The sequence below is a fragment of the Chlamydomonas reinhardtii genome, chromosome 16, assembly GCF_000002595.2.
Source record: "Chlamydomonas reinhardtii strain CC-503 cw92 mt+ chromosome 16, whole genome shotgun sequence".
In the NCBI taxonomy this organism is placed as follows: domain Eukaryota; kingdom Viridiplantae; phylum Chlorophyta; class Chlorophyceae; order Chlamydomonadales; family Chlamydomonadaceae; genus Chlamydomonas; species Chlamydomonas reinhardtii.
In genome coordinates this window covers 2,492,707-2,519,370 of record NC_057019.1, presented here as the reverse complement: position 1 = coordinate 2,519,370, position 26,664 = coordinate 2,492,707, and the positions used below count along the sequence as shown (strand labels likewise).

Genomic DNA, 26,664 nt, shown 5'->3' with positions numbered 1-26,664 from the left:
AAAATAATTTGGAGTCCAGCGCAGGCGCTTCTCCTGCCTGCGACAACCAGCCATGCTCCCCATGGTCGTACGCCCTTGCGGTGAAGGCGCGGGCGAGCTACTTGCTTCCCCCCTTTTTCCTCTAGCAAGGCAGGCAAGATGGCCCCCCGTATGACCTACCGCCGGCGCCACAGCTACCACACCAAGTCGAATGCCGTCCGGATTGTGAAGACGCCAGGTGCGGAGAAGCCTCAGCCAACGCAGCGAATGCATGGAAATCGCTGAAGCTCAGAATCGCGCATATGGCTGTGTTGAGGGGCGCGACTTGACCGCCGTCGCTTATGGGCTGCCTCTGTGCAGGCGGCAAGCTGGTGTACCAGTACAAGAAGAAGCAGGAGAAGCACCCCAAGTGCCCCGTCAGCGGTGCCCGCCTGCACGGCGTAAGTGGAGCGAGGTGCTATGTCGGCGCCTGGGGACGATGTTGGCGCGGGCGGCGGCCATCTTGGGGTCGGCTGGCCTCGCAATCGCGCGCTCTGTGTTTTGAGATATGTTGGAATTGATATGAGTACTGAGGGGTGTCTATCTTGTCCGCTCGCAGTTCGCTGCCACCCCGCACACTCAGCTGCACACCCTGCCCAAGCGCGCCAAGAAGGTGAACCGCATCTACGGCGGGTGCCTGTCGCACAAGGTCGTGAAGGAGAGGTAAGCGTTGAGGACCGAGGGCTCGGCGGGGCATCGGTACATAATGCACTCGCCGACGGATGAGTGCGAGTCCTTCGCATAGCTGTTCTTTCTAAGCATATGTGCCCCTATTTTGACCACAGGATCATTCGGGCGTTCCTCATTGAGGAGCAGAAGATCGTGAAGAAGGTGCGCGGAGGGACTGGGCTAAGGTTGGGGGGTGGCGTGTTCGGTGGAACTGCTGGGTTGGGCATACCATGGAAGGCGTCAACGTCAATCACGACGCGGCGGTTAGGCAGTATGCAAACACCAGGTCACCAGAGAATGGCACACATGGAGGCGGTGGGGCGTGTGTGTGTGCGGGGGCGAGGGCTGAGGCGCGCAGCGGCGCCGCTAAGCACAGAGCTCTGGCGGCAGCAGCGGAAGAGCACTGGCGCTATCAGCACGCTAGCACATTCAGAGGTTCAGAGCAGCAGTCTCAGCAGCAGCGCCAGTTGGAGTGATATGCAGGCGAGCAATCGAGGCGCGTGTGAAGCGCTTGCGGCTGGGCGTTTGTATGTGCCTCAGACGCGTGGGCGAGCAAGCAGCGCGACAAGCTTGAGCAGGCAGCTTCAATTGCTGCTGGTTGCTATGGTGGTCGCTGCGGCAAGGACTCCAGCAGCGGCTGCTAAGCGTCGCGGCGTATGGCGAGCACGAGCAGCAGGGCGGGCTTTTAGGGTGTGGCAGCAGCCAGGCGGCAGAAGGGGCACGACATCCAGGAGCATGTTCTGCTGCTGGCGCGCGGATGGGGCGCCTGGCCTGGATCCATGCTATGCGCTCAGCAGCGTCACGGAGACGAGCCTGGGCCAGGCGCGCGTGCTGGCAATATCCCTGGCAAAGGAACCGGCCAGCACGGAGCCTATCGCATCCTGCCCATCGGAGCGGCAGCTGGCCGGCCGGAGCTAGGCTTTAGGGCTGCAGCTGCAGCATGGACTGGCGTGCAAGCGGGATCCCCAGCATCAGGCGCAGCGTCGTCCGAGCGCTGGTCAAGGCGAGCGCAGGCGTAGCCAAAGGGCGACCACTAGGCTCAGCGTAGGCGCCGGGGCGGCCGGCCACAATGGTCGGAGGTCTTTTGGCGCTGCGCTTCGTGCGTGCGTGCAAAGGGCGTGCCGCTGTATTCCTAGCCAGCCTTCCGGACTGGAGCTCGAGCTGCAGCGGCCCAGCACAGCATGGCGCAGGCATCAGCGCACATCACGGCACGGCGTTTCGCAGTATTGCCTTCCTTCCAGCCACAGCGATGCAGCAGCCATTCATTCGTGCACGCACTGCAAAAGCAGAGCAGGCCTGCGGTGGCCTGTAAACTGAAGAGAACGGTGCAAAAGAAGCAGCCCAGTTGCGCGGTCTTGTTGTGGCGGACGCCGTGTCTTCGGCGCTCGTCCACCGTGCGGCCGGGCTACATCACGAAGCTCATATGCACAGCAGGAGCATTGACAGCAGACGCACAGTATTGCATCAGCGCATCAGCAGTCCAGCCACCGGGGGCGCGTGTGTGCGTGTCAACGGTTGTGCGTTCCGCCTGGGTGTCGCAGGCGTTTGTCCTTGCTTTGTGTATTGCTTGCATGGCTGAGCTGCGCGTTGGGGGTTTGACGGCCTTCGGGTCGTGCGCGCAAGGATGTGCGCATTGGAGCATGGCATGCGGCTCATATTTGGCGAGAGGTTGCATCCAATGGTCTGTCTGGCATGCATCCAACTGGACGCCGGCGCCTCTGACCTCACCCCTTCCTTGCCGTGTGCCTCTCTCCTTACCTGCAGGTGCTGAAGCTGCAGAAGGCCCAGCAGGAGAAGCCCACCAAGTAAACGCGGTGGAAGTCACAACGCTGTGGGGTCATGCTGTAACGCCTATTCGTGTTTGAGTGACCTGCCCCCCGTTTCGTCCCATGTTCCTTTCCGGAGTAGACTGGCGCGGATGCGGAGGCGCGGCATGATGCAGTCTCTGGGGCGGGTAGCATGTGCAATCAAGCGCGCGCGAGATGCACACAGTGTTATCTATTGTCAACTGCTAACCGATTGGTCCGGGGCGTACGCATGAGACAGAACACTGCACAAACTGCTGCGCCATGTTGAGGCTGAGATGACACTTAGGACAACCGCTTCCGTTACTCATCCGCGTCTCCGCGTTTCCCTGCATTCCAATGGGGACGACGAAACAGACAGCATCACGGCAAGGGCGAAGGCGAGCTGGCCAGCAGGGGAGGATAAGGACACACTTCGTCATCAGGATGCCCGAAACAGCAGCAGGTTTCAGGAATTCAGGCAGCCCTGGTTCAGGAAGAGTGCAGGCAATGACGGGGCCCTCACGGGGCGCATCTCACCATCCGCTGCGTTGCCATTTCAAGCATTTTCCAGCATTACATGACGCCCCTGATACCTCCCTGATGCAGTAGGATGCAATCGGGCGGCGCAACAACGCGTGTTTAGGGTACCGACTGCTGCTTTGGCTGGTGCAACCCTGTGCAATCTCTGGGAGACTGGGAAACCATGTGCTGTAGTTGGGCCGGCAGGACGCACGAGAGCTGGTAGCGCCTTGGGTAGCGCTGCAAAATTCCGAGCGCGGCATCGATTCAAGTCGGGGCCAGCTTTGATGAGCTCGTACCAGGGGCACGGCGGAGGGTGGGGAATTTCGCCCACCTGGCCAATGTGTGTGTGTGTGTGGGGGGGGGGGGGGTCGGTGACGTGGCACGGGGACACAGGTGACATGGACTCGGACAGGCTCGGACGCACACCCGCGCACACGTTCTACTTTCACTGATTGCTCGACCGAGTACATCATGCCCGAAGCAACTTCACAATACATACTCGCTCATGTAAACAGTTCAGTGCTCTAAAACCAGCTGCGCTGTCGACAGGGATTACGCGCTGTCGTCGGCGGAATCCGTTGAGGTTGCCAAACTTTCGAGCGCTGCCCTCGCAAATGCAACTATAGTACAGTAATATATGTATAAAGACTATTGCGCATAGCCAGAGTTTGCGCGCGTGCTTGGCAATTGACTTCACACTGAGCGACCGCGGCAGTCAAGAAGCAGCGACTTTTGAAGGATGGGCGCCGGATGCTCCGCAGTGGAGGTTCACAACGTAGCCATTGGCTCTCCAGCGACCCTGGTAAGTGGCGCGGTGTGAGCGGCTTTTTTCAATTGCTGAGCGACGCGGCGCTATGGGTACAGGCGGACGTTCGGAGTGCTGTCAAGTCCATAGAATCTTGGCATCTTGCTCAGGAGTCGCGCAAGAAGTTCGGAGACAAGGTTGGTTACTTCGCATGCTCGCATGTGTACCGCGCGCGGTGACGGGGGGCTAGGCAAACAGGTATACTTCAAGCATATGCGCCTCCAAATATTGTTTCAAACGCGCTTTCGAGTTCGCAGTGTGCATCTGAGCGAACTGTAGGAGGGTGACGAGGCCTGCGCCAGCCTGCGCCCCCCAGCACCAGCCAGCACTCACCCTCTCCCCGCCGCTTGCGTTCTTCCTCTCCTTGCAACGTCCGGCTGACCGCAGACCACCACCAGCCATGAGACGCTGCTTGCAAAACTCGGTGGAAACGACATTTTAAAGCAGGTGGCGGAGCGGTGGTATGCAAAGCTCAAGCGCGACGAGCGGGTGAGTAGCCGGGCTGACTAGGATGACCACTGTCTTGCTATGAGTGCGTCCCAGCTGTTAAGCACATACGAAAGCCCGACCTGCACCAAGCTGACACATTCGAAAGGCCATGCATATGAATCAATAGGAGTACAGGCGGCCGTGTGCGTGTTGGGCCCGTGCCACAGGGAGACCCCACAGCCGTAACAATCCAGCCCGAACATCACGCCAGGGCATGCTGCCTGCGGGTCTGTCAGCCGTCTCGCCACCACATCGCTTAACTTACACATACGCACGCATGGTGTGCATGGTGCTGCCGCGCGCAGCTTGGGACCTTCCTTGCGGACCAAGACACCATCCACTTGCGAGCCAGGCTGGTGCGTGGGGCCATGGATGCTGAAGCGCTCATGCTCCTGATGCACTGACTAGTCGCTACCCCTCTGATGCCTGCTCATTCTTGCTGGCACGACCGCGCGCATACTCACGCCCACACTCTCCCTGCGTGCCCCCCCCCCCACACGCACACACTCACATGCACACACAGAGTGCCTACCTTGCCAACCTGTTCGGACAGAAGCACGACCCCATGGCCGCGCTGCTGCGCAAGCAGGCCACCTCCCAAGCCCTGCAGCACCAGCGCAGCAGCGTCTTGCAGCACCAGCCCACCTCCAACGGCCTGGCCCTGCACAGCTCCCAGCCCTCCCTCGTCACCTCCCGCGCGCCCTCGCACGCGATGTCGCGCCTGCCGCCCTCTTACAGCCTGCACCACCAGGCCACCTCCAGCCGGGTCGGTGCGGGCCGCTGCCACCACCTACGCCGGGTGCACCTGCGCCTCATCCAGCAGATGGGCTTCTCGCCCGCCGACTTCGACGCCGGCCTGGGCTACTTCCGCGAGTCACTGCAGGAGCTGGGCGCACCCGAGGTGAGGGCCGGGAACAGAGGTGGCAAGTGGCGGTCACAGGAAGGCATGTTTAGTTCGATGGGATGTCAAGGCAGCTGTGCATGCGATGCCTTGTGTCTTACTTGGGTGACGTTGTGTGGACCACACACGAAATAAAGATGAAAGCCAACCACTCACGTCGCATGGCATGATGGAAACTCATGCGCGGCCTTTTGATTTGGCACGTGTTGGCAGTGGCTGGTGGATGAGGTGATGCTCAAGCTCGTGGAGGTCAAGGACCTGGTGTTTGATGACCCGGACGCCCCGACGCCCGCTGAGGAGGAGGCGCAGGGAGGCGCACACGCGCCGGAGCAGCCCCCGCCAGCGGCGGCGAGGGTAGCGCGCAGGTCCAGCAGCAGTGTCGGGCTGCTGGGCATCACGTTGACGCCCGTGAAGGCCTAGGGCGCAGAGGGTCGGAGCATCGTGGAGCGAGGGGCTGGGAGGCCGGGAAGGCTGAACGGGAAACGATTGCAACGTATGAGTGGAGCCACGTTTTTAGCCGGGCGGGCTGCAATGGCGAGGGACCGCGCCATCGTAATCGACCGCATACGGTGCGGCACACTGGAAGTTACCGCGTTGCTGGACAGAAGCGAAGTGGGACTTCTGATGGACTGGATGGGCAACTGGGGATGTACCCCCGTGGGAATGGAAGAGACCCGCTCAAGGCTTCTAGAATGGACTAGCACGTCATTGGCATGGCGAAGGCAGCATATTCCATATGCTGTCACCTGCGTGCGGCCATTTTACATTGTTAAGGCCGCACGGCACGGCCGCACGGACTGGACAACCATATCATTCCTGCATTCATGATAGGTTATCCAAATGAGGAACTGAGAGTGACAGAGGTGCGCTTGCTTATGCAGGCTTGAGGGTGTTTCGTGGGTGTTTCGCAATTGTGCATCGCGGCATTGGGTTTAGCAGGAGTGACTGGCGCGTTTGGGGAGACGAAATGGCACAGCCAGAACAGCAATCTTACATGGTATGGTATCTGAACGCAATAAGGGTACGGTATGCGCAGCGTGCTGCAAGCTCCTTTGAACTGTGTGCGCATAATTATGCGCGCTGCAATGGTGATTTTCCGCGCTTTGTGGGGTGGTTGACATGATGACCGCAGTGTGTTGTGCAATGTGCGTGTCGTCATGTGTTCATGTGTGATGCCTCTTCGCGAGCGGTTCGATGGAGGCATGGTGCCGTGCTCGTACAGCGGGGAGGTCAGGATGGGGCAAGATTTGCATCAGAGGCCTGAGTGCTGGCCACAATTGCACATCATACTTATGTCTTCCACACGGCATGGGTCACTCCCGGCGTGGGTAGATTAGCCGTCCTGGGTAACTGACGTGCAAAGTTGCGAAACACGCACGGGGTGTGTCCGCATTTCGGTTGCCGACAAGGGAAGCATACAAGTAGGCAGTGCTGGTCGAGAGCGGGACAGGGGTTCCATCGCATGGGAGCGGCCGTGGGAGCGACTGCCGAGACGGGATCTGCGTATTGGGCTGCGGCAGACCACTTCATCGCCTTTTTCATGGGCTGAGCCCCCCAGCGCAGCGTTCCAGGGGGGGGGCGAAGCCCCCCAGGAACACCCCTGTCCGTGGCTGGTGAGTGCTGGTGGCTGGTGCGTCGGCAAAACATAGCATACTGGCGCAAACCGCGGCTGCTACGTATTAGTATGTGTTAATGCCTATTGCATGTAAATAGGTGGCAGGGAAAATTCGGGCGGAGCGAGAAGTGCCTTCGCGCGTCCATGGACAATTGACTTTCGCGAGGTTGCCCGAAAAGCAAGCCATGGCTTTGCGCAGTATGACTTCTGTACGCGGCCGATCAAGCTGCAGCGGCCGCCATGGCCGCCGGCGGCGGCGGGGCCGGGCTGAGAGGCTGAACGGCGCTAGCAGGGCGTGGGGCTGAGGCACCCGGGTGCCACTCCCGGTTTGGGCTGAGTCCAGAGGGCCCTGGAACTTTGAGGCGCCCGTAGCACCTTCAGACCTATTCGGCCGGGGCTGTTTGACACGGCGTTGTGTAGCCGTGGTAGCCGACACGGGTTTTGGGCCGGGGTTGGCGTCGGCCGAGTAGGTCTGCGGTGTTGTACGGCGCATACCGTCCGGGGGGTGCATTTTCCCAGCCAAACCCGCTCGCGCGGAGGGCTCTGGGGGAAGCCCGGGGCAAATCCTACCTTACGATTCAGGCGCCGCCTTTTTGTATGAACATAACTTACATCATCATTGGCCAGTATTGCTCGGCGGAGGACTAAAACATGTTAGTCGGGGCTCAAGTCGCGAAATTGACCGAAGCCCGTATCTCGCATAGGCGGTGTTTTCGGCATATCACAAGTGCCGTCAACTAAGGTTTACCTTTAGATGAAAGCGTGATAGCGTCGGGCAAATTCTGTTCGGTCCTGGCAAGCGCGACATTTAGCATTTCGACTTTGGCTGTCGCTCGAATTTATGCCCCGGGGCCGTTCAGGGACCATTATATATGTCATACGGTACCGCATCAATGGTCAAGGGGCTTGGACTCACGCAGTCGCTTGGGACTTGCCGGAGTGGCACCCGGGTGGGCTGAGGGTGCACGTGTCGATTGGCGGCGAGTGACGTGACTAGTTTGTTAGCTGTGGGTTAGCACGGACTGTGCACCCCACCCAACCGGCCACGTCCGGATTTGCGGGGATGCCAAAGGCCCCCAACATAGAGGCGTGTGTGCTTAGTAGGCGCCCGCGTCAAGGTGGCTGGGTTGATAACGACCCGGGATCAGCCCTTTTCCTGCCATAAGGCAGGACGCACGTTCCCCGCCCCCCTCGCCGTGAGAGGTTGTGCGTGGTTGGTGGCTATGTGTGTGGGCAGGATGCACGTGTGGGCGACCGTTCTAGTACCTGGACGCTTGCGCCCTGGTTAGTGCGTGCGCTGTGCGTGTGTCCTGCGGCCTAGACGTTTCCCGGCACTCCTGTGCCTAGGCTTGTGGCGTTGAGGCACAGCGGTGGGGCTCTGGCGGGTTGAGGCTTGGCTAGGACTCACTGTGCGCGGAGTCACACGGACTTTGCCCGCGGGAGGGTTTGCAGCAAAGTCGGGGTTGGGCCCTGATAGCATGTGATGGCTCGGCGTCTTCGGGAGCTGGGACTGTCCCCTCTGTAACATCCGCATCCATAAGGCAGCCACCTCCTTGTTCATGGGCTGTAGATGTTGGCGGGTGATGAGCGTGTGGTGTAGGCGGTTATGCGCAGCTGGATGCAGGAGGCGGAGGAAACCCCAGTTGACATGCTGTCCGGCAACGTCCGTTGACGAGGGGGGGGACCCTAGGGCCCCGCCCATTTACCCGAGACCAGCAGAAGATGAAAAGGCCGCGGTGCATGTACCGTATTGGGCTTGTGTTTTGCGGGTTTGCCACGGCTTGATACTTTGCGTACGCTTAATAAACGCGTTGCCTATCCTTTGTTTAACTAATGTAAAGTGTAAACGGTATAGGCTTAGGTTACCGTCATTCCTGGACTGGCAATCTGCATGACAGGCTCGAACCTGCACCCATCATCCCACTTTTCCCTCCTGTCCCAACCCATCCTGCTCGGGGCCGGTCCAAAGTCCTCCCGCCATCGCGGCCTTAGTTCCCTGTGCTGTCGACCAGCTGGCCTCAAACGCTCTGCAGCTATGGCCCGGCGCACACCAGTCGCTGCTGACACGGCGCAACGTGCCGGCGTCGCGCCGCCTGAGTCAGACCGCAGCACAGGCGCCAGACCGCACCACAGGCACCCAACGCGGCGGGTTGCGCCCACGCAGCAGCCTGGCTTGCCCGTGCTGCAGCGGCGGCTTCGCTTAGGCGTGGCGCCGCTGCTGCTGCTGCCGGTGCTGCTGCCGCTGCTGCTGCGGGGGCTGGGTCGCTCGCAAGGCCTGCAGCCGGCCTTCGAAGTCACACAGGTATCGTCGCCAGGCCCGCCGCCCTTGCCGCCTGCGACCGCTGAAGTCACAACGACGCACTCAGCGACGCCAGCCAAGACCGCCTCATCAGGTGCAGCAGGTGCCAGGGCAGCCGTCACCGGCGGGTCAGGTGGTGAGGGTCTAAGTGGCGGTGGTGGCGCAGGGGGCCGCAGCAACAGTGTGGGACCCAGCGCACTACCTATTGGTGGCATGGCGAGTGATAAGGCAAGCAGCAACAGCAGCAGCCTCGCCCGCAGCCCGGTGCCTGTGCCGCTGGGCAGTATCCCCTGCCTGCGCACGCGGCCGCCGCCGGAGCTGCAGTGGCCGGTGATGCACATGCGGTGCGCGGCCGATGGCGTGGTGCAGGTGAGGGCGCGCGTGAGGGGCCGCGAGGGGCCGGCGGGTGACCCGGACCAGCGCCTGTGCTGGAACTTGAGGCTCAGCAGGTGACGGCTTGCGACCACTGCTCATCTGCAACCTAGCGCACACATACCTGGCTCTTCGTATGCTGCCAGCTAGGGTTCATCCAATTCAGCTTCCGCATAAATAGAGCTGCCCGTCCTTTGCTGGTAATCTATGCTTTCCCCCTACATACCCCCTGGCCCTCAGGTGACCGATGAGCTGGACGAGTACGGCGCGTTGCACCGCACCCTGCTGCACCGGCCCTTGAGGGGGGTCAACAGCAGGTGTGTATGGATGCGCAGTGCATTGTGCATATCCTGCAAGTACCCGACGAGCGGCGCACCGGAGGGCACGCCCCTAGCTGCGCCACCAACACCACCGCCACGCACACCAGCTCCAACACTAACACCAACATCACAACCCCACCCACAGTCACCTGGCGTGGTGGTTTGGCACCGCGCTGCCGTCCACACTGTATTTCCGGGGCCGGGCCTGGGACGCCTACAAGCTGTGGCACCCAGGTGCGCGTATGCGTGCTTGTGTGTGTGTGTGTGTGTGTGTGTGTGTGTGTGTGTGTGTGTGTGTGTGTGTGTGCGCGCGTGTGTGTGTGTGCGTGTGTGTGTATGTGTGTGTGTGTGTGTGTGCGTGATTATGTTTGTGCCTGTTTCCCAACCACAAGGGCTGTGGCAGGCCATCCATGGGAGGATGCTGTTGGACTGGCAGCAGGGGTGCTGGCCGTCGAAACGCGGTTGGGCCAATCTCGCCTGCATCACCTTCCCCTACCTCCTCCGCAGTCGACCACATTTTCTTTGAGCGGACCACGCTGCCCGACCCTCGGCCGCCCCAATCGCCTGCCGAGGCACCCAGCAGGACCGGCCCCGTCGAGGGCCCCGGTAGCGGCTCGCTGCCGGCAATCCACATCGTGGAGCGCTTCCGCACGCCCGCTTACAACGCCACCATCGTAGACAGCAGCCGCGGCACCGCCATTGGCAACGGTGGAAACAGCACCAGCACCAGTACCAGCACCACCACGAGCACTAGCACCAGCACCAGTACCAGCACCATCACGAGTACCGGTAGCGATAATAGCCAGGGCGCGCCACTGCCGCCCGAGTACCCCCTGGACATGACGCTGGTGCTCAATGACACGCAGAGCAACATGCATCGGTGAGCCCGTTCGCGGCGATTGATTGCGATTGTGCCGCACATGTGAGAGTAAACGGGGGTCGGGGGGCCAGGCCTGGGCGTTGGGCGCTGTACTGCGGCGGGCCTGCAGCATAGTATTAGTGGTTCGTACCGCATCATCCGTCCCAGCCGCCACGCGTCGGGCAGCCGCACCCGACCCCCACCGGCCGCTTATCCTCCCCCCTACTACCCTTCCTACACACGTTCCTGCTCCCTCCCAGGCTGCTCTTCTACATGGGCCCGACGGTGATGCAGGAACTGTCACACACGTGGGAGGACTCACCAGAGGGCCTGCTCATCACCTCCAGGTGGGGTGTGGCGGGGGGTTGGGGGAAGGAAGGCGGGAAATAAAAGCAGGAGGCGGGAGGCTGAGGCTGAGCTTGAGCTGGGGCTGCATGCCCAGCTCACCGGCTGGCTGGCGGGTGACGGTCGCTATGGTGTGGGTGCGTGAGGCCTGGTGATGCCGGCGTTCAGGGTGGTACGTTGGTCGGCTGCTTACCGTATGTGATGTGACAGAAAGGAGAGAGCCGCGCTCGAGTCAGAGGCTGCCGCATGAGCTCCGCGCCGCTTCATATGTGTGCCAAGCATTCTCGAATCTTGTCTGTGCGGTATTCTGTCTCTCTCCCACGCGCCCCTCCAGGTTTATCCTCGGCGGCCGCAACCCCTCTGCCGCCGTCTTCAACGGGGCCGCTCGCGCCGCCGCCTTCCCGCCGCCGCGGCTGCAGGCGTGGCTGGCGCATTGCGTGGAGGAGTTTGGCAACTTTCCGTATTTCCTGCCAGCTGTGTACGACACACAGGCGGCCATGGTGACGCTGAAGGCGGGGTAGGGAGGCGCTGGAGCGTTCTCAGCGTCTGCGCGCAGTCCGCAAGCCATTGGAATATTGGAAAGTTCTGCAAATTGTGTGCGCCGTGCGCCTGCGTCGGACAGAAGAACCAACAGCTGGCAAAAACGCACGCGTAAGGGTGGGGGTCCGTCGCTAGCTGTGTAAATAGGGCGACCTTGGCCATGGGGATGTCCTGATGCCATCGAATGTTTGGGGAGGCTCCGCCCTCGCTGTGGTGGGGCGCAGGGGAAATGCAGGACAAGGTGGTGGGCTGGTGGCAAGGTATGTAGGCGAGGCCTGGCTAGGCAGGAGGTTGAGATAGGTTTAGCCCTGGCGGATGTTGGGGTGACGTACAAGGTGACGTAGCCGCATTTGATCGCCTGGGTCCGACTCTGTGGCTCACGCGTGCCAGGGGCGGAATAAGGGAAGCTCTGGCCAGAACACTTGTGCCTGCCCTTGCCGGTACGCGTGCCATCAACCCATCGACCATGGTCAACATTGACCCAATCCCGAGAGCCTGAATAAGTGAATATATGAGTATAGTATTTTGTTGTTTACCTCAGGCTCTGGAAGGATTGAGAATATCCAAAGCCGCGCGTTGCCACCTTCCATTCTATCATTCTTGTCATTTGCACAAACTTGGTACTTGACCGCGACACCAACGCTGATACAGCACACGTGCATACTGTATAGAACATGTAACTCATGCTCAACAGGCTTCTTAAGAACCCGCGTGACATGGCAAACCCACTGCGGTCCCGTGGACGCTGAGCTCCAAATGGCTGCCTGCAGACTATCAGGCGCCACATTTAGGATGCATAGACATCGGTAAAGCGGGCGGCGTGGACCTAAAGCGAGGCGGAAATGGCATCCTCAGTGTTGCTGGGCACGCGGCCGGACTGGACTCGGAGCACCTTGGGTATCCCCATCGATACGATCGTACGGATACACCCAGGCGCTGTGGGAGGTGAGGGGGAAACCAGCAGGACAGGGGGTGAGGGACCGAGGGGTGCGTGGAGCAGCCTGGGGTGCTGGAAGCTCTTCATGCACCTGTGCTGCGTTCCTTACCCCTCCGTGCCCCCGTGACCTGCGACTTTCCTCGCCTGCAGCAAAGCCTGACCTCGCTTTCTCGCGGAACCGCGTTTCAGTGTCGCGTGTGCCCGGCGCAGCCGCGAAACCGTGAGTGCCTGCGCCGGAGGCAGCATGCGGCGGATACAGACCTGGCTGTGGGCTGATGGCTGGGTCCGCAGGGCACTGGGAGTGGCCACGTGTAGTGACGAGTGACACGGACAGAGCACCGTTTCCAGTTGGGTCATGCCGGCTAGGGTTTCGTGATGGCATGTTGTCGGCGCATTGGGTGGGCTACCAGTACGGCGCCCGCCACCACGGTTGCGCGCAAACCGCTCACCGCACGGCCCCACGCCTCTTCCGCGCACCACTGGATGCCAGCCGTGGGGTGTCGAGGGGAGAATCACAGTGACACGCGCTGTGTGTGCGCATAGTAGGGGAGTCTCAAGGGCACATTACAGGGGTGGCCAAACAAAGCGAGTGCGCACCGCACCTCTCCTCACCAGGATCCCTCTTCCGCCGTCTCTGCCTCCCCCATGACCTCGCCCCCACGCTAATCACCTCCATCGTCCTCCCTTATTCCCCTCTTCCCCTCTTCCCACCCTCCCTCCTTCACTTCCCCCTTTCAACAGGGAGGATGAGTTCGACGTGGGGTATGTGTACGGCCCGGAGGCTTCCAACGCCGACGTGGCGGGCCGCTCGCTGCTGCCGCTGCTGCGCAAGTTCGTGGACGGATACAACGTTGCCGTGATGGCGTTCGGGGCCACGGGTGCGTGCCGCAGCGGGGGCCGAGAGGGACGATGTGGAAGGGAGGGTGCGGGGGAGACAGATGTCGGGGTTGGGGTGACAGGGGCGGTGCCAAAGCGTAAGGGGCACGCAACGAAGAGGGTTGGGGTTTCGGTGGGCATGGGGCGAGGACGGTGATGGTGACGGTGGGTGTGCCGGCGGTGGTTGTGCTGGGTCGGCGCTGATCGGGCAGGGGGGTGGTGCGCTATTCCGCTGCTGGCGCTAACTGTGGCTGTGGCTCTGGGAGCTGGCTGACTGCTGACTGGGCTTCTGACTCTCTGAGTGGCTGTACCCGCGCAGGCACTGGCAAGACACTGCTCCTGGAGGGGTCACGGGGCAAGGAGCGACACTCGTCAGAGGTAAGCTGGGATGTATGCGGCTGTGACTGCGGCTGTGGCCGTGGCTGCATGATGTCGGGGTGAAGGTGGGCCGGGGAAGGTTGTTGGGTAGGCGGTTGGGATGGCCGGGTTGTCAAGGTGAGGCACACGTGCCAGAGGTGCGCCGCGAGGGTTCGGCATGTCCATCTGCCACGCCCCATCAACATTCCGGCCCCGGCCACTTCTCCTCTCGCAAGCTGTGCCGCGAACACACATCCATACACACTGCCTGTCTCCTTTCCTTGGTTCCTCTAACACATACACAATTCCTTCACCCCCAGGGCAACGGCCTGGTGCACATCGCCATTGATGAGCTGTTCAAGCTGCTCAACGAGAAGGCCGTGGCAGTGGGTACGTGGGGGATGGGGGGGGGAAGGATTAGCGGTTCATGTGGAGAATGGAGTGATTAATGGGGGGCGGAGTGGGTGAGAGGGCGAGGAGGGGCTGGCTGCAGGAGGGTGAACATAGGCAAAAGTGGAATGGTGCGGAAGAGGGAGCCAGCGAGCACAAGCGGTTTGTTGCAGATCCTCACTTTACTTAGGCCTGGAGTTGATTGCTTTGCTTGCACCCAACCATGCACGTGCCCGCCGCCTGTCTCCCGCTGCCCCTCCCACCATACGGTACTCCGCCCCCCTCTGCAGGCAACGCGGTGGCTGAGCGGCGGCGCATGCCCTCCGCCCGCGCCTTTGACTTCTTCCTGGAGACCAGCTACGTGGAGGTGTACCGCGAGGAGGTACACGACCTGTTCGCACGCCCCACAGGCGGCAACAGGGCGCCGCTGCAGGTGTGCGGGGTGGGATCACACAAACTGGGTCGGCGGATGGCGGCAGCGCCGTGCGACGCTGCTCGCGCCAAGTTCCGTGTGCCCCCGCCCCTCTTGACAATGGCAACTGGGGCCCACTCGTTGGGGTCGGGCATGTAACCCATTACTCGCCCTCCCCTCCACACACACCAGATCTACGAGGACGTGACTGAGGGCTACCAGGTGTCGGGTCTGGCCTACCGCATCGCCAAGACCAGCACCGAGATGCGCACCGCATTCAACAACGGCCGCATGCAGCGGGACACCACGGTGTGGCCGGGCGGGCGGGCGGGCGGGTGGGCGGGCCGGGGGGAGGGCAGGCCCAGGGGAAGGGCCAGAGAAAGGGGAAGGGGAAGGGGCTGGGGAGTGTTGTGACTCGGTGAAGCGGCGTACGTGTGTTTGCGTTGACTAGAGCTCAAAGCTTGAGTACGGAGGCGGGGTGATGGTGGGCTGGAAGGCGTGTCGCACCGTCTTACCGTATGCCGCCCAGGAGGCCACAGCTGTGGAGCAAGCGGAGTGCAGCGCTGCTCTCTGTAGCGTCACGTTAGTGATTGCGGCTGGCTCCTTTCCGAACCACACTACACCTTTGTCGCCCCGCAGAAAGAGGACGTGGGTGCGGTGCACGAGCGCTCCGCCGCCATCTTCACCATCCACCTCGCGCAGTACTCGCCGGCGGCAGTGGCGGGGGAGGAGGACCGGATCATGGTGGGCGCGCGTCAGGGAGAAAACTGGTGGTGCACGGGGCGGGGCGGGGGCACAGGCGGGCAGCGGGTCATCCCGCTGCGGATGCTGCTTGCGCGCTTCTATGCAATATGCTCCTTGGACTCTTTCCCCGCTCCAATCCAACCTTGCCCTGGCTCAGCATCTGCCTCACCTCTCACCTCACATATCTTTTCCTGTCGCCTCCACGGCGTGCCCTCCTCCCGTGCTCTCCTCCCATGCTCTCCTCCCGTGCGCTCCGCCCATCAGGTGTCCAAGATCCAATTTGTGGATCTGCCGGGTGCGGAGCGACTTGCCGAGGACCCGGAGATCCTGCGCCTGCGCGAGGGCCCCACCCTCAACCGCTCCCTGCACGCATTCGGCGCCACGCTCCGCACCATGGCCGAAGGCCCCGGCGGCGGCCTGGCGGCGGCAGCAGCCGCTGCGGCAGCCGCCGCCGCGGCGGCGGCAGGCGGCAGCATGTCGCCTGCGGCCATGTCCACGGGGGTGGGGTCGGTGCTGGCGGCGGCGGGGAACAACGTTGGCGGCATGAACGGGGGGCCGGTGGGCGCGGCGGTGGGGTCGGGCGTGCCCTTCATCAACTACGAGGAGAGCGCGCTCACCAAGCTGCTCGCAGGTGGGTGGGTGGTTGCGTGGGCACGTGGGTGGTGGGTGGGTGGACGTGGCAATCATGTGCAACGTACCAGTTATACACCGTTACGCTGACCTGGTTCTCTTTACGTGAAATTTGCTCTTGAGGCAGTCAGCTGGCGTGTTTGTGGAGTGGCCTGTCAACGCCTGCCTGCCTGACTGACTGCCTGTGACGGCCTGCAGACGCGTTGGGCGGCAACGCGCTGTGTCTGATGGCGGGCACACTGCGGCAGGCGGACGGCAGCAACGGTCTGCACGCCATCAACACACTGCAGTACCTCACCATTGCCAGGTGGGTGGGCTGCTGGGGGGAAGTGGTGCGGGGGCAAACGTCCGGCCCTGATGCTGAGCCAACCATGCACCAGCGGTTGGGTCGTGCGTGCCTGCTGTCGTGAATGCGCCGCAGTGCTTGCCTAGCAGCCCTGCCCGAACCTGGTGTAGCTCACGCGTCATGCTCGGTCGGCACGTGTGTCGGCATGTGTTTGTGTTTGTGTGTGTGTGTGTGTGTGTGTGTGTGTTGGCGCAGGTCGGGGCGCAACTTCCCCATCATCAATCACGGCCGGGCGCGGGGCCTGATTCAGAAGCTGCGTCAGCGGCTGATGGCCGTGGTGGACGACCGGCAGGTGCGAGGCGCGCGGGCGGCGGGCGGGGCACACACGTCTTTGTGGTTGTGGGGTGGGGTAAAATGTGTATGTGTGCGTGAGTGCGTCACGCGCGATGATGCTGGCTTGCTCAGGCTCATGTCCATGTGTGCCGGCACACACGCCTGTGCCCGGCAGGCGCTGCGCGAGCTGATGGAAGGCACGCCGGCGGAGGGCGACCCCAACGCAATGGCCATCAACATCGCAAAGGTGCGTGCGTTGCTTGTCTTGTGTGCCTGTGTGGGAAGTCGCGGGCTGTCGAGCCGCACGCGTACCAGCTGCATACTGCGCTCCCTCGTTTCACTTTGACTCACCAACACCCACCGCATATGCACCCCTTCTCCCACAACCCCCATATCTTGCATTGGCCCCTTGCGCTCCTTGTCTTGGCACTCCCACTCTTGTTCTTCCTCAACTTCGTAACACCCCCTCCCCGCAACACCCCCTCCGGCCAAAGGCCAAACCTCCTCCGCGCTCTGTGGGCTGGGTCAGGGTCTTGGTTTACTTGGAGTTGAGATGAATTACTCCACACGCCCTCCACACCCCTGCAGCTGCGGGACCTGGAGGCGAGGCTGATGGCGGTGCGGGGCGAGAACGCCGAGCTCATGGAGGAGAAGCACGCGCTGCAGGTACGGGGCGCGGGGGGCACAGCAACCGGCTGCTGCGACGGGAAGACAGGCGTTGGCGCGGGCTGGAGACCAGACCATGTAGTCACACGTGCACGGACGCCCAAATTTCACCCGCTTGTAGCGCTGATCCAATCCTACTGGTATCCTCGCCTGCACCATGCTGCTGATAGTTTGAAGAAATTTACTGGTCTTGGGCGCATGTGACCTCAGGCCCGGCTCCAGAAGCTGTACCAGGCCGAGGAGGGAGACCTGCAGGAGAAGAGCGAGCTGCAGGTGCGGGCTGGGGCGGGGGGGGGGGGGGTTGTAGATAACAGCCCAAACTAAACCAAACCCAATGCAATAGAGCGAGGACTTTGAACCCAATTGGGCTGGGGGGGAGTTGCAGAGATGGTTGCAAAAGCGGTACAGGGGTGAGTTTATGTGCCCGAGCCCACCCAGATCAAGTCCCATCGTCATTGAAAGCCCACCCAGTCCCGGAAATGCTAGACGAGCTCACCAGTGTGGGGTGGTGGCGGGGGCGGTGTGGGGGCGTGGGGGGGGCGAGGGAGGACCTAAGCAGGCAGCTCACTGACTGCAGCTGTGCCCGTTTGCCTTGTGAACGGCTGGGCTGGCAACATGACACGTGCATGTCGTTCCGCCTGGGGTGCGGGTGCCGTACTGCGGCTGCACCACAGGAGGCGCTGATACAAAGCGAGGAGCAGCGGCTGCAGCTGTCAAGGGCGCTGATCGATTTCCAGGTGCGCGCGTGTGTGTGTGTGTGTGTGTGTGTGTGTGTAACTGTGTGGGCTGTCTTGTTGGGCTGCGTTGTACAGGGGAGATTAGCTTTGCCGCACCACACATCGCCCTACCTCGCCTCCACCTCGCCTCCACCTCGCCTCCACCTCGACTTCACCTGCCACCCGGGCAGATGGAGTTCAACGAGGCGCAGCAGGACTGGGAGGCGTCCAGGCACGAGCTAGAGGTCAAGCTCATAGAGGTGCGTGGTTGGTTGGGTCGGTGGGTGGGTGGCTGGGTGGGCATGGGCTCCCATTACAGCAGGGCCCGGCCCGGCAGTGGTGGGTGGTGGTGGGTTGCTCCCCAGGTATTCGGGCTGTAGCAGTGTTCGCAAATCGCACCACTGCATGCCATGCCGCACCCCACCGCCAATACAACCTGCACAGGCGGAGGCTCAGGGCATGGAGGCGTCCATAGCGGCGGAGGAGCTGGCGCGCATCAGCGGCGAGAAGGAAGCGCTGGTCATCAAGGTGGGGGCGGTACATCGCATGTGTATGGCTGTGCGTGTGCGTGTGTGTGCGTGTAAGCCCAGAAAGCACAAGGAGATTGGGCCGACGCTGTGGACGCTGCGCGTCTGTGTGTGTGGCGAGATTCTGCGGCGGCGGTGGATGCTGCGCCGCGCTGTGTTGTGCTGTCCTTGTTTGGCAGTTGTATGTGCAAAAATGCGACTTAACACGTGCTGATGACACGATAACTGCCCGGCTTTCGTCACTGCTTGGGCTAGCCGCCAATATTTGGGCTTCTCTCTCGTCCCCCCACTGTCACCCACTGTCACACACTCTTACCCATTCTTTCCCTCCTCCACCACCACCACCACCACCACCACCACCACCACCACCACCACCACCACCACCACCACCACCATCACCACCACCACCACCGCCACCACCACCACCACCACCACCACCACCACCACCACCACCACCACCACCACCACCACCACTACCACCACCACCACTACCACCACCACCACCACCACCACCATCTCTCCCGCCCACACCTCCCACAGCTCCGGGAGCTAGAGCAGCTGCTGGCGGACCGCACCGCCGGCCTGGAGTCGCAGCTGCAGCAGGAGACCGGCGCGCTGCAGAAGCAGCTGGCGGAGGAGACCACGGCGCTGGAGAAGCGGCTCGCGGACGAGACGGCCGCCAAGCAGGCGGAGCTGGAGGCCCTACGGAAGGAGGTGGGCATGCACGTGTGTGTATGTACACCGTGTCAGCGGCACACCCGCCGCAAGGGCCACATGCAGCAGTACTAAGTCCCGCAGAGCCCCCAGCCCCCACCTGGTTCAGTTTGGGCTGGTATGTACAACCCCCACCGGAGCGACCTGACCCCGCATCCCGAAACCCTGCCCTCTCACTCCCACACGCGGACCGCGCACTCCCCAGGCCGACGACCTGCGCGCCGAGGTGGCCCGGCTGACGGAAGGGCTGCGGCAGCTGGCGGCGGGCGAGACGGAGGCGGCGGAGGGCGGCCCCGTGGACGAGCTGGTACACGCCCAGGACGCCGTGGCCAAAGCTAAGGTGCGGCCCCAGAGCTTGCGGCGGGGTTTGTTTCGGCGTGTGGGAGGGGGGTCTGAGCGAGGCTGGCTGGTAGAGGGCTACAAGTTGCCGAGTAGCTACGTTTCAACCTGGGTGGTGGTGGGCTCCATGTCACAGCCCACGTAACTCCACTCACAGTGTTGCACCTGCCATCCCCGCCCCGATCTGTCGCACACAGGAAGCGGTGGAGAAGCGCCGGGCGGCGTCTGATGAGCTCAAAGAAAAGGTGAGCGGATGTGTATATCGTGGCTGGGAGCTGCCGGCCCTGTGCTTGCAAGAAGTGCGCCTTGCATATAGCTTTTGAGATACGGGGCGTGTTTTGCGCGGGGAGGCGAACCAACCGAGCTGCACAAGCGGTGTTGAGCAACACCGGTTATAAATTTGCAACCACACATAGAACACGCACTCACACAGACGCACAGCACGGCACGCACGCACACGCTCACTGTCCGGGGGAGGGCAATATCAAAAAGGCGGGATTGCCAGATGGCCGGAAAACTTGGCGTCTCTGCACCCAAGCTTACCGACCACCAGCCAGCAGCAACCGGGATGCTGCTTCACTTGGTCTGCCCGGTTTGGCTTCTCGCCACCACACACCGGGCAGAAACCACCCCCCCGGACCAGCAACCAACCTGAATCAACACAGCACTTGCACCCCAACAAAGAGGAAAGGCCCCCCATGTCGTCCGCCAAAGCAACAAACGCTGAAAGAAAGGAGAGGGGTGGGCGGGCGGGCAACAAAAGAGAGCGCCAGCAAGCGCACGCGGCCTCCGAACCAGGAACTCGATAGCTTTCCGAAGCACGGCGGCATAAGTTGCTCGCTCATCAGCTACCGTACACAAACGTAACTTAATAAAACAAACCACACAGAAAGACAGCATTTGAGACCTCGATGTGATGCATGCGGCCTTCAGAGCGACACACGAAACCCCGGGCCCTGCACTTCTTACCCCCTGCAACTGAACCACCTCCCGCTCAAACACTGCTCCCTACTTCAAAACTTGTTTTAAGCTCCGGTCAGTCGGCAAGCTCCTGGAGCCTTCGCTTAAAACAGCCCTTTGAGATACGGGGCGTGTTTTGCGCGGGGAGGCGAACCAACCGAGCTGCACAAGCGGTGTTGAGCAACACCGGTTATAAATTTGCAACCACACATAGAACACGCACTCACACAGACGCACAGCACGGCACGCACGCACACGCTCACTGTCCGGGGGAGGGCAATATCAAAAAGGCGGGATTGCCAGATGGCCGGAAAACTTGGCGTCTCTGCACCCAAGCTTACCGACCACCAGCCAGCAGCAACCGGGATGCTGCTTCACTTGGTCTGCCCGGTTTGGCTTCTCGCCACCACACACCGGGCAGAAACCACCCCCCTCACCAGTTCCCTCTCATTCACCCCAAAAGCAATTGCACTGCGCACATCATGCGTTTGGTTTGTGCGACACCGCTTCTGTGGAACACGAACACACCCGGACACTAGCACACAGACGCTCCCCCGGCAGACCGGAAAAACCATGGCGGGGAGCATACGCCCGTCCGCCATGCCGTCTGCCGGCCTGACCCCCCACACCAGTTCCTGCGTACTGCATTGCTGCTTCTGCATGGCTGCTCCGGCGCCGCCGCTCCTGTGGGATGCCCCTTCCCGAACCGCTGCGGCAGTGAGCACCGCCGCAGCCGCAGCCATCCGTTCGGCCTTCCCCGATGTCTTCCGCGCCGCAGCTGCGGCAGTGAGCACCGCCGCAGCTATGCACTGCCTCGGCTCCTCGCCTATCCCTGTACCCTCTCCCCATGTCCCCAAAACCAAAGCTGCGGCAGTGAGCACCGCCGCAGCTAAGCACCGCCCCCCCGCTGCAGCAACGCATCTCCGCCCGCGCTGATCCCGGTACGCTGTTGGTCTGCGGCCGCATATTCACGTCAAGCTATCCGTCATTCGTCGGCAGTTGGTCACCCGGATGCTAAGCCGGGGGTGTTCGTCACCCAGACGACTTCCTGCTGGGGGAGTTTGTCGCCCAGACTCCTCCTGGGGGTTCCAGTCACCCTGGGCGGGGGAGTTCGTCACCCAGACTCCTCCTGGGAGAGTTCGTCACCCAGACTCCTCCTGGGAGAGTTCGTCACCCAGACTCCTCCTGGGAGAGTTCGTCACCCAGACTCCTCCTGGGAGAGTTCGTCACCCAGACTCCTCCTGGGAGAGTTCGTCACCCAGACTCCTCCTGGGCCTGCCGCGGCCGCAGACTACATGATCTGTCGACGCGGTTTCGCCCGCTGCGGCTCGTGCTGCTGACCTCTCCGTGCCGGATCTCTCTCAAACGATAGTGCTCTCGCATTTTCTGGCTGGTACTCGCGCCTGCTGCTGCGCGCGCCTGCTTTGATCCCCAGCTCGCCCTTGACCTGCATTCAAACGCCAAAGGGCCTCGCCAGCAGTGCATGCCTCACATCTTACCAGTCAACAAAAGAGAGCGCCAGCAAGCGCACGCGGCCTCCGAACCAGGAACTCGATAGCTTTCCGAAGCACGGCGGCATAAGTTGCTCGCTCATCAGCTACCGTACACAAACGTAACTTAATAAAACAAACCACACAGAAAGACAGCATTTGAGACCTCGATGTGATGCATGCGGCCTTCAGAGCGACACACGAAACCCCGGGCCCTGCACTTCTTACCCCCTGCAACTGAACCACCTCCCGCTCAAACACTGCTCCCTACTTCAAAACTTGTTTTAAGCTCCGGTCAGTCGGCAAGCTCCTGGAGCCTTCGCTTAAAACAGCCCTATTTCTGTCCGTCTAGAACCACTGACACACAAACACACACACACACACAGGGTGTTGTTGCAAGTTCACAAAATCCCACTGTTCCTCTCTCCTTCCCTCTCTGCCACACGCAGGAGCGGCGTATTGAGGAGCTGGGTGCGGAGCTACGGGAGCTGCAGCGCGAGTACGACCAGCTCAAGAACGGGGCGCTGCTCAACCAGACAGCGGCAGACGAGGTGCGGCGGTGCGGGCGGGCGGGCCGCGTTGCTGGGGCACGTGCATGCCTGCACGGCGGCGCTGGGTGCGGAGCCGGCTAAGGGGAGCTTTATGAGGTTTGGCGACGACACGGGCTTCTTGCTTCCTCCCGCGCGTGAAGCATGTCGCCCGCTGGAGTGAATGATCCCATCTCAGGCCCCGCTGCCGTATCCCTGCACTGCCCATAGCATTGTCCTCACCCCACCGCTCCTTGCTCCGCCTTCGGGTTGGTTTAATTTGGGCTGGTATATAGAGCCCCCCTCCACCCCTCCAACCCGCCGCCCGCGGCCTCACCCAGCCTCCCTCACCTCCACTCCACCCCCAAAGGTGCGCGAGGTCTACCGGCGCAAGCTGGAGGTGCTGATGCGGGACGTGGGCGACATGGGCCGCGCCCTGGCCATCATGGAGAGCGACCGCGGCACAGACCTCAAGGTCACGCCAGACGAGCTGTGGACGGCCTTCCAAAACCTCAGCGACGAAAACACCAAGGTGCGAGCGGTCGCGGCGGGGCCGCTACGGTGGGGTTGCAGTGTTGGGGCATGGGTGTCCCTGCAAGATTTGGTTGAGGTCTCTGGAGTAGCTAAATGCTAGACCGCAAGCATGCGAAGGCATGTGCATCGTCGTAGCTGCGCTTCGAACCGGCGCCCAAGGACTTGGCCCGCACCCGCCCCTCGCCCATGCACACTTTTATCCCCAGGTCACGGAGGTGCGGGAGTCGGACATGCGTCACGAGATGGACGAGGTCATGGCGCGGCACGTGGAGCTCAAGCGCAAGTTCAAGGCGCTGTACCTGGCGTACAGGAAGTGAGGCAGGGGCGGGGCGGGTGGTGGGCAGTCGTCGATGCTATGGAATTGGGCTGTTTCCGCCTTGCGATGAAAGTTGCACCCTGACGCGCTGGTTATGCCCCTGACTCTTGGATTGGAATGGACAATCGCTCCGTATCTGCCCTTTCCTCCCCGTCCCTGCCCCACGGCGTTGGGTTCGGTTTAGTTTGGGCTGGTATCTACAAACCCTCCTCCCACCTGCCTGCCCCCTGCAGCCTGCGCTACCTGATCGCTGACCGCTGGCCGGCGCCGCATGAGCCGCCGGAGGTGGTGACGGAGGAGGAGGTGGTGGGCGCCACGTTAGAGGGGCTCATACGGTGAGGTGGGAGCCAGAAGGTGGGCTCAGACCAATCCCAGTTGACAAAAGGGCAGCCAGCACTTCATGCAGGAAGGATATGATAGTTTTCGCCGCCAAGTGCTGTAACCCTGTGCACGCACTCGCGCGCACACACACGCTTCGCTACACTGTCTTTGCACAATCTTTTCCTTGTGCTCTTTCACACACTTCGCTTGTTGTCTTTTAACACACACACACACACACATGCACACACGTGCAGGTCTGAGGAGGAGGCGGACCGCCGCACCATCAACAAGCTCCGGGACAAGGTGAGTTGCGGCACGGGCTGTGGCCTCTTGGCCCCTTGCTGCTGCCCCGGTCTCTCCATTGCTCCCTGTTCAGTACTACGCTGGCTGCTGGTCGCTCTCTGTGTCCTCTCACATCCTCAATACCCGTATGCTCATGCCACTGCTACACCCCCGCAGGTGTCGCAGCTGGAGTCGCAGCTGTCGGGCCAGCGGGTGGCGAGGGCGGCGGAGGACGCGGGCGTGGAGGGCAAGGCCGGAGCCGCCAGCGGCGTGGCGCGGGCGCGGGGGCAGGACCTGCAGCGCAAGGGTGAGAGACTGGATTGCAGAGGGCGAGCGGGCAGGCGGACAGGCGAGGAGGCGCTGGGACTTCAGTGCAAACTCGAAGAATACTGTGCAGGGGAGAGGTGTGCCGTAGTAGGAATACGGTAGTTGGGGCCCCAATACGCGCGGAGACAGGACCACGGTGTGCAGGAGGCACAAGGGGCTGCGGCGGCGAAGAGTCGGTAGGCGGCGACCCATGTTTGCGTGTGCTCTCAGCAAGACCACTGCACGATGTCTTGTAGCATGTGTCTTGCACCACTCAACCACCAAACCTGCCTGCCTGCACCCTATCGCATCCATTCTCAAAACACCCTGCAGAGATCTCCCCGCTGCTGGAGATCGAGAACAAGCGGCTGCGCGAGGAGCTGGACAAGCTGCGGGCCAAGATCAAGGATGAGGGTGAGCACTGAGGAGGAGCAGGGACGGGGGTGAAAGAAAGGGCAGGAGATGATGCAAGAACGTTGACGCGCACATGGTTCAAGCATCTCAGAACTTGACGCCACTCCGTATGTTCACCCAACCCGCCGACGCCGGTTCCGGCACTCCGTACATTACCCCTGCTACGAGCCCGCACAGACCCCGCCATAGCCGCCGCCAAGGCCGCCAGCGGCAAGGTGCCCACCACCGCCGCCAACGCGGCCAGCGAGGGAGTCATTCGGCAGCTGCGCGAGCACGGCCAGAAGGTCACGGTGGGTGGCGGGTGGGGCAGCGCGTGGGTGCGTGGGAGATGTTGGGGCGGCTGGTTGGATCACTTGGAGGGTCCACGGATGCAGACACCGTTACACGCCTACTCGAGCAATCACCACCGCTTGCCCCTAGATTGCCCTGTATTTGGCAGCTCGCCCGCAACTACGGTAATACGGTACTGCTGGTTGGGGTAGGCTATTTGTATTCTCCTTCGAATCTCTTGATGTTGTGTATGAGTACAGCATAATGACTCCCATCCCTTGCTCGGCCTCGGCTGTCCCTCCCTTCCCGCCTGCAGGCCGAGCTGCAGCGCAAGGTGCAACAGGCCGAGTCGCGCGCCACCATGGCGGAGGAGCAGCTGACGCAGCTGCAGGTGGGGCGGGTGTGGGGGGGGGGGGTAACGTTGAAACAATCCCGTAAGGAAACAGTCGCGCGGCAAGGAGAACTGCAGCTGCATGAGCGAGTCGGGGGGTGGGGGTGGGGTGGACGGAGGAGGGAGGGCAGGACTAAGCAAGTTTGCAACCCTGGCCCACCAAGGGTTCTTCGCCACGCCGCTGCTTTGCCCGCCTGAAAGCGGCATCTTTGCACGCTGCGCAAGTCCCACATTTTTTCCTGTCTCTCCTGCTTTGTGGTCCAGTCTCATGTTCTGGGTTTCCGTTTTTCTTGCTCTTGGATTTGCCTGCCTCCACCACCTCCTCCTCCTGGCCCCGCACGCCCGCACCCGCAGGCCTACATGGCCAAGGCCTCGGTGAGCTACCAGAAGGAGATCGTGCGGCTGCGGGCCATCGTGGGTCAGATGGAGGTGTCCATGGGCGTCAAGCAGGTGCGGGGGCGGATGGTGGGGCCGATGGTGGGGAGGCTGGCCGGGTGGGGCGCATGCGAACAAGGGGAGGAAGTGATAGGGAGACCCTGGTTATGTTGTAGGGGTATGGGTATGGGCGTGCGTGTGTGAAGGTGAGGGAGGCTGCACAGTACGCAGTGGGCCATTGCCTTGCTGCCAATCCGTGCCGTATGCAGCCGGCGGTGCCGGGCGCATGGGCCGCGCGCTACCATGCATCCGGGTCTTCCTTCCCAACACTCCTGCCTGCACCCGTCACCGGCGCCCCCACCGCCTGCATCCCACAGGGTAGCTACCTCAACATGAACCCGCTGGAGGGCGCGGGCGGCGGCGGGGCGCTGAGGCCGGCGGCGGAGGTCCTGGACGAGATGACCAACAGGGGCTCGGCACTCACGCGGCAGGGCGGGCCGGGTGCCGTGCCGGGGATACCACGCGGCGGGGCCGGGCCGCGGCCGTCGGTGCAGCAGCAACGTTGAGCTGGCGCGCGCGCAGGATTGGGGGGTGAAGTGAATTAGGATTGTGGCGCGTTGTGCGATGCTGGTTACGTCGCGAACCGTTCGTGGTTTCTGGCTCGGGCGGCGACACGGCGGGCATGTGGCGGCGTCCGGGTGGGTTAGCCTGGAGCTACGTGCGGCGGTTGCGTTGTGTGCACTGTTGAACTGTCCATGGCAGATTGCATACTACTCGTTCCGGCATGCATGACGCAACTTGGCAGGCACTGCTGCCATTGGCGCCGGCGTGAGCCACCTTGCAACCTCTGTACCGTGCCCATGGCGCCGTGCGCTCAAGTACTGATCTAGCTGAGCTTCAAAATAGCTGGTGCGTCGGCTGGTTGCAACAACGGCAGGGATGCAAAGTGAAGATCCCATGGCCGATGCCCGACTCAGTAACACATTTGGGCCTACTCATTGGGGGCGGGC

At 62.2% G+C, this 26,664-nt stretch overlaps 4 protein-coding genes across 4 annotated transcripts; all 4 read left to right on the top strand.

The window, feature by feature from the left end:
• The first annotated feature begins 72 nt into the window (after window positions 1-72).
• CHLRE_16g661050v5 (ribosomal protein L34) lies at window positions 73-2,809 on the top strand. The gene is made up of 5 exons (XM_001697888.2): window positions 73-217; window positions 340-419; window positions 578-681; window positions 804-849; window positions 2,452-2,809. Exons 1-5 carry the CDS (start codon window positions 139-141, stop codon window positions 2,494-2,496), a joined length of 354 nt encoding a protein of 117 aa, XP_001697940.1. The 5' UTR covers window positions 73-138; the 3' UTR covers window positions 2,497-2,809.
• A 663-nt stretch (window positions 2,810-3,472) lies between these two features.
• On the top strand, window positions 3,473-8,343 carry CHLRE_16g661000v5 (uncharacterized protein). The gene is made up of 6 exons (XM_001697887.2): window positions 3,473-3,798; window positions 3,861-3,938; window positions 4,189-4,290; window positions 4,596-4,646; window positions 4,814-5,191; window positions 5,405-8,343. The coding sequence occupies exons 1-6, from the start codon at window positions 3,736-3,738 to the stop codon at window positions 5,609-5,611; spliced, it is 879 nt and encodes a 292-aa protein (XP_001697939.2). The 5' UTR covers window positions 3,473-3,735; the 3' UTR covers window positions 5,612-8,343.
• A 289-nt stretch (window positions 8,344-8,632) lies between these two features.
• Window positions 8,633-12,008, top strand: CHLRE_16g660951v5 (uncharacterized protein). Its single transcript, XM_001697886.2, has 6 exons — window positions 8,633-9,474; window positions 9,718-9,794; window positions 9,943-10,031; window positions 10,305-10,677; window positions 10,917-11,003; window positions 11,336-12,008. Exons 1-6 carry the CDS (start codon window positions 8,842-8,844, stop codon window positions 11,520-11,522), a joined length of 1,446 nt encoding a protein of 481 aa, XP_001697938.2. The 5' UTR covers window positions 8,633-8,841; the 3' UTR covers window positions 11,523-12,008.
• A 74-nt stretch (window positions 12,009-12,082) lies between these two features.
• CHLRE_16g660900v5 (uncharacterized protein) lies at window positions 12,083-26,238 on the top strand. Its single transcript, XM_043070987.1, has 31 exons — window positions 12,083-12,486; window positions 12,629-12,698; window positions 13,220-13,356; window positions 13,674-13,732; window positions 14,032-14,101; window positions 14,392-14,534; window positions 14,706-14,822; window positions 15,153-15,257; window positions 15,522-15,888; window positions 16,086-16,194; window positions 16,429-16,525; window positions 16,682-16,753; window positions 17,095-17,172; window positions 17,383-17,445; window positions 17,847-17,909; window positions 18,080-18,148; window positions 18,333-18,416; window positions 18,956-19,129; window positions 19,335-19,469; window positions 19,666-19,713; window positions 22,368-22,469; window positions 22,816-22,977; window positions 23,186-23,292; window positions 23,529-23,630; window positions 23,871-23,919; window positions 24,076-24,205; window positions 24,538-24,618; window positions 24,796-24,908; window positions 25,205-25,279; window positions 25,634-25,729; window positions 26,032-26,238. The coding sequence occupies exons 1-31, from the start codon at window positions 12,384-12,386 to the stop codon at window positions 26,218-26,220; spliced, it is 3,369 nt and encodes a 1,122-aa protein (XP_042915629.1). The 5' UTR covers window positions 12,083-12,383; the 3' UTR covers window positions 26,221-26,238.
• Window positions 26,239-26,664: the final 426 nt, after the last annotated feature.